This window comes from Otolemur garnettii, unplaced genomic scaffold (assembly GCF_000181295.1).
Source record: "Otolemur garnettii isolate 467f Iridium unplaced genomic scaffold, OtoGar3 scaffold00160, whole genome shotgun sequence".
Classification (NCBI taxonomy): domain Eukaryota; kingdom Metazoa; phylum Chordata; class Mammalia; order Primates; family Galagidae; genus Otolemur; species Otolemur garnettii.
Window position 1 is genome coordinate 884,425 of NW_003852555.1, and position 6,593 is coordinate 891,017.

General features: G+C 43.7%; 1 protein-coding gene across 1 annotated transcript in view; it reads left to right on the forward strand.

Moving 5' to 3' along the window:
- Positions 1-6,593, forward strand: part of SNX24 (sorting nexin 24) — a 148,521-nt gene continuing 141,928 nt past the window's right edge. Inside the window, exon 1 of the mRNA XM_003799959.3 lies at positions 1-64. Coding sequence (XP_003800007.1) covers positions 5-64 — 60 coding nt within the window. The 5' untranslated portion in view covers positions 1-4. The remainder of the gene's footprint in view (positions 65-6,593) is intronic.

The window sequence follows — 6,593 nt, forward strand, 5'->3', positions numbered from 1 at the left end:
GGCCATGGAGGTCTACATCCCGTCCTTTCGCTACGAGGAGAGTGACCTGGAGCGGGGATACACGGTAGGCGAGGGCCGCGGAGGGACAGGGCCCCGCGAGTCGGGCCTGCGGCGCTGCGCCCGGGGTGTCCCCGGCCGCTGCCGCTCCGGTGCGGGGTCTCCTCGCTCCTCTCTCCCCTCCCCCGGCTCCAAGGAAGGGCCGTGCCCTGCCGCGGTTGTCAAGGAAACAGGCGCCCCTCCCTGGCGCGGCGGCCGCTGGCGTCCCCCGGGCCCCCGGGTGCCATCCCTTCCTGCTCCCGGCCTCTGGGCAGGAGCGCGGGCAGCCCGGCGCTTGGCCGCCGCGCTCGCCCTTCTCCCCGCCGCCCGCCCGCTGGAGATGGGCTCTATTCGCTGCCAGCGCAGCTGCCCCCTTAGTCCAGACTCAAGTAGCTTCGCTGCAGGTTCACGCTAGCTTTCAAGTTCTGTACAATTGGTTCAGCTAGAAAACATGTTACTTTTTAAAAATCATCCTTTGTAGCTGTTTATTAGCCATAGTAAACAGATGTGTTGATTTTAGATGCTTTCCAAAGTTTGTTTTTCTTTTTCCCCAGTTGTGCAGTGCCATGAAATTGCAAAATCAGTCTTTGTTGGGCACTTGTTTCATAGATGGGGCTGTGGTCGCCCAGAGATGGGAAACTGGACCCCTGCTCTTAAGAGCGAAGGGGTGGGCAGTGACCAGAGCATGGGCTCTTTTGGGTAACAAGTTTATTTAGTGAACTGTTGGTGTTGATTTCTCATGAATTTAAAATTTTGACCTAGACAGTCATTGCTAGTGGGGGAGATGTCAGAGGGTGGGTAGACCTTGGAAGAATTTATTTCCACTTGTTGAAGAACGGATTAGGGTTGGAGAGCATTTGAGGACAACAATCTGAAAGGTTTTTTTTTTTTTAAATTTATAGCCAATTAACTAACTTGGTAAACAGTTGCTTTAATCTGGCAGAGAAGTATTTTAATCCATCTCCCCCTCTTCTAAATATTACTGGTATTTGGTGACAGTCTATAGGACCTTTGTGTTTTCGTAGCAAGGACTACACCATGCTCTCAAAGGAAGATTTGGAATTAAAAACAGTGATTAAAAAAGAAGTCCAGGGCTCGGCGCCTATAGCTCAACCGGCTAAGGCGCCAGCCACGTACACCTAAGGTGGCGGGTTCAAACCCCCAGCCCGGACCCGCCAAACAACAATGACGGCTGCAACCAAAAAATAGCCAGGCGTTGTGGCGGGCGCCTGTGGTCCCAGCTACTTGGGAGGCGGAGGCAGGGGACTCGCTTGAGCCCAGGAGTTGGAGGTTGCTGTGAGCTGTAATGCCATGGCACTCTACCCAGGGGGACAGCTTGAGGCTCTGTCTCAAAAAAAAAAAAAAAAAAAAAAGTCCAGAAAGTATATAGGATTTTAGAATTAAGTCGACTGCTGGGTCCAAGTGTCCTGAGATAAGTACTAACTTAAAGTACTTTCCATGGGGGAGGAGACTGCAGGGAGAGGGGAGTTGTGCTATGTGGGTGGTGGTTATTTATATAAATAATCTTTTCCATCGCCTTAACATTTGCTTAAATATTCTGTCTCTTCTTTAAAAAAAAAAAAAACTGAACTTAAATTTGAGTCCACTCAAGACTTTTTTTCTTGGTTGCTTTATCTAAGTCTCCTAAGCCTAAAACCTTGGTTCATTCTTCCTGGTATCTCACCTTTCCCATCAGTATCCTCAATAATCATGGATAGGCTACTGTTTGGGGGGGCTTTCTTTGGGCATCAGAAGATAAAAAGGCCACTTGTGAGGGGCCTTGATTTTCGGAGAGAAGATGAAGTTTATCTTAGTAGTCCAAGCTAAATGTTAATTACCAGAAATAAGCACTTTGAAATAGATCATAATTAAGGCTCTTGCCCATTATTGCTTTTCTTCTACTAGAGAATCTGTGCTCTTTAAAGTTTACTTGAGGCTGGGTGTGGTGTCTCATGCCTGTAATCTCAGCACTCTGGGAGTCCAAGGCGGGTGGATTGCCTGAGCTAAGGAGTTCAAGACAAGCCTGAGCAAGTGTGAGACCCCCCATCTCTAAAAATAAATAAATAAATAAAATAGCCATGCTACTTGGGAAGCTGAGGCAAGAGGATCCCTTGTGCCCTTGAAGTTACTGTGAGCTGTGATGCCATCACACTCTATGGAGGGTGACAAAGTAAGATTCTGTCTCAAAATTTAAAAAAAAGACACATAACTCATTTAGTTTGGGAGCCAAACTGCTAAAATATATTTTGAGGTGTTTTTTCCTTTGTGAATTTGTGAAGCAGTTGTTAATATTTTCCCCCCTGAGCAATTAATTTTAAAATTGTACAGCAATTGATTCGTCCAGCAAATATTAACTAAGCACCTGCTGTGTGTCTCTATTTAGATGCTGAGAACATAGCAGTGAGTAATATTTCAGTGTGAAAATAATTAAAAGATATCTCAGTTTTTAAGATAAGAAACTGGTAAAAATAATGCCTACCTGAGTAAAGAAACAAAACAAAATGATGATGTTTGTGTTTAAATTTAAAAAGCATCCCAACAATTAAAAAAAAAAACACAAACATATAAAAAAATGTAAAAAGCATTACATCTCATTCTAACAAATTCATCGAGCAGATGTTTAAAGTAGAAACAGATGGTTTCTCCTTTCTGCTTCTAGTCTCGTGCTCCCAGAGATGAAGTACAGGGATTTATCTTAGAGGTTTTTTCCCCTACACTCTGAAAACATATTTAAAAAAAAAAAAAATGGCAAGCTTTTACATCTACTGTCATCCTACAACTTCTGGACATCTTTCAGTGTTGCTGTGGAGAGGTCTGCTTCCTCTTTCTAGCAGTGAAGGGCTCTTCCATAGTAGGGTACCATGATTTGTTTACCCAGGTCTCTGTGATGGCCATTGACACTTGTTTCTAATTTTTAGCAACTGTATCTAAAGTTAAAGAGGCCTTTGTCCATACTTTTTAAATGCCAACTACTGGGATTTCTGTAGAACATTAACTAGAGTACTTCTAGTCTTTTAAGGCTTTAATAGGTAATGTGCAATTATTATTCAAAAAGTTTATATAAATTTATGCCCCATGTGCCAATTTATTTACTTTCAAAGAGTAAATTGTTGCCCTTTAGGCATTTGAGGATTTGCCCTGGACTTGCACTGTGTCGGTGGGCGTTTAAAAGATGGAAAGTTTTTGTTCCTGTCTTTAGGGAATCTTACCCTGTCCAGGAGCGGCTCCCATCAAGGCAGGAAGGGTTAGGGTACTCAGGGCCCTGAATGAGCGGACGGTACTGCTCTGCGGGGTGGCTATGCTGGGGTGGAGGTTGGAGTGCTTAGAAATGCTGACTTTGAAATCTGGTTAGAATTTTGCTGGGATTGTGAATTTTAGAAAGAGGAAATGCAAAATGTTATTTCAGAAAAAAGGCCTTTTAAAACTCAGCTATACCAAAAGGGGTGGGGGCACTTATAAATCAGTTTCTTTTACAAATAAATAGAAAAGGATATTGTAGCAAAATGCAGATGAAGTCAAATGGCACTGCTTCCTGGGAAAGTTTTTCTTTTCTGCCACCTCCCCACCCCCATCTGCGAATAGTTTACTTGTTTAATACCTGTTTCCCTGCTAGGCTGTGTACTCCTTGAGGCTAGGAATAGTGTTCTTCGCCACTGTTGTATCTATTACAGGACCAGTCACGTAGTAATAGCTCAATACAAATCTCTAGAATAAGTAATAAGTCATTAAATCCTCATAGGAGGAGAAAATCAGAAAAGCAGTGGTCATAAAGCATGGAAGCAGCTCATGGGGATGGATGGGGCCCGGGTTCAGATTGCAGGCTGAAAGTTTGAGTAAATAGCAGGCATTGTGCAGAGTGATTCCAGAAGGAGAGAAAAGGTGGGAAGCTAGATCACTAGTCTTGAGGGCTGTAAAAGGAGTATGGACTTTAACCTCTGGCAGGGTGCCTATGTTGAAGGGTTTCAAGGAAGGAAATAACATGATTAGCTTTGCATTTAGAAAGATGACTTCCCCCACCCCGCCTGGGTTTTGACTGGGGCTGGGTTTAAACCTACCACCTCTGGCATATGGGTTCAGCACCCTACTCCTTTGAGCCATAGGCGCTGCCCAAATGACTCGGGTTTTTTTGTTTTTTGTTTTTTTTTGAGACAAAGTCTCACTTTATTGCCCTCCATAGAGGGCTTTGGCATCACAGCTCGCAGCAACCTCTAACTCCTGGGTTTAGGAGATTCTCTTGCCTCAGCCTCCCGAGTAGCTGGGACTACAAGTGCCCACCACAATGCCCTGCTATTTAGAAAGATGACTTTCTTAGTTCCTGCTACTAGGTAGTTTATAAACAGAAATTTATTTCTCTCAGTTTTGGAAGCTGGGAGATTCAAGATTAAGGTGCTAGCAGATTGTATCTGATGAGGGCCCCTTTTCTGGTTTATGATGTTCTCACGTGGGGGAAGGGACAGAGATCTCTCTTGGGCTGGGCATGATAGGAGGCCAGTGTGGGAGGATCCAGACTGGCCTGAACAAGAGTGAGATCTTGTGTGTAGTCCCAGCTACTGGGGAGGCTGAGGCAGAAGGAGTGCCTGAACCCAGGAGTTTGAGGTTGCTGGGAGCTAGGCTGATGCCATGGCACTCTACCATGGGCAACAGAGTGAGACTCTGTCAAAAAAAAAACCTTTTTTCCATAGATCTAGTTTATAAGGGCATTAATCCCATTTACAAAAGGCTCTGTCCTCATGACCTAATCACCTCCCACAAAACTCCTCCTTCTAATCTTACCACTTGGCGTTGGAATTCCAACGTGTGAATTTGTAGGAGACATAAATAATCTGACCATAGCAATGGCCCCTGAAGTGCTTGTCATTTAAGAGACACTTGCAGATGACCAGGAGGGAGTGATGAAGTCCTGAATCAAGGCTTTAGCATCTCTAGTACCTGGGGACCGGATGTTCTGTAGCAGCAGGGAGACTTCATTGCACACCTGCTGAGTTTTATTTTTATTTCTTTTTTTAATTTTCTTTTTAGTTGAGATAGAGTCTCACTTTATCACCCACAGTAGAGTGCTGTGGCATCACAGCTCACAGCAACCTCCAACTCCTGGGCTTAGGTGACTCTCTTGCCTCGGCCTCCTGAGTAGCTGAGACTACAGGTGCCTGCCACAACGCCCTGCTACTTTTTTGTTGCAGTTTGGCCGGGGCTGGGTTCGAAGCCACCACCCTCAGTATATGGGGCCGGCACCCTACTCACTGAGCCACAGGCACTGCCCACACCTGCTGAGTTTTTGGCGATGAATGCAGGCATTTTATTTTAAAGTTCGGGGTAGATAAAGGTCTGGGTTAGAAATGTGGCTTTAAGGGGACATTCAGTGTAAATAATGGAAACAAACAAACAAAACACCTGTGGAGTGAAGGAGGAGGGAGAACCCAGGGTAAAATCTTAGAATTTGCATGAGGAAAGATGTCCCAGCCCAGAATCCAGAAGGAGAAGGAAACCCAGGGGTATGAGGCTGGAAAAAGGAAGGGTGGAGACTGCTTTATGAGAAGGTACTGACCAGATTTTGCTGAGTGGTCTTACAAGATGAGGGTGGAGAGCACTCAGTCTGAGACCTGTCAATACTAGGTCTCATTTGCCAGTTTAGGCTGGTGTTTTTAATTTTAAGATGCATTGTTGGTGAAAACAGTAAAACTAGAATTACTACTTAGGGAACAACACAAAAGTTTGAATGTATTAGATTTCAGTTTTCATAACAGTAGAAATGAAAGTGTGATTAGATCCAAGTCTATTTTATTTATTTATTTATTTATTTTTTGGTAGAGACAGAGTCTCACTTTATCGCCCTTGGTAGGGTGCTGTGGCGTGACACAGCTCACAGCAACCTCCAATTCCCGGGCCTAGGCGATTGTCTTGTCTCAGCCTCCTGAGTGGCTGGGACCATAGGCACCTGCCACAATGCCCAGCTATTTTTTTGTTGCAATTTGGCCGGGGCCAGGTTTGAACCAGCCACCCTTGGTATAGGGGGCTGACTCTACTCACTGAGTCACAGACGCCACCCGATCCAAGTCCATTTTAACTAACTGTCCATGACTGACTACATGTGTTATGCTTATAAAAATATAGTCTCTTGGGATCTGAAATCTATCACTGATTTATTTGTTGTATGTTTAGCCATATATATGGCTGTTGTATGTTTAGCCATGCTCTTCAGTATATAAGGAGCTTTATATATACACATATATAGGATCATAATATTGTGATATATGTAGTTTTGGTTTTCATGGATTAAAATAGAAAAATTGAACAGTGTAACAAACTACCATTTACCCATTACTCACCTTCAGTATTTTACAATTCTTACTTTATTCACCTCTTTTTTCCCCCCATCTTTCTTTTTTTTTTAATTCTGGAGTACTTTAAAGTAAATTCAAGACATAATTTTACCTGTGAATATTTCACTATGAATGTCTGACAGGTGGAAACCATATCCAAAATATAAATATTACCACAAAATTATCAATACCTTAATGTCCAGTTCCCAATTGCTTTTGTTGTTTTTAACACAACTG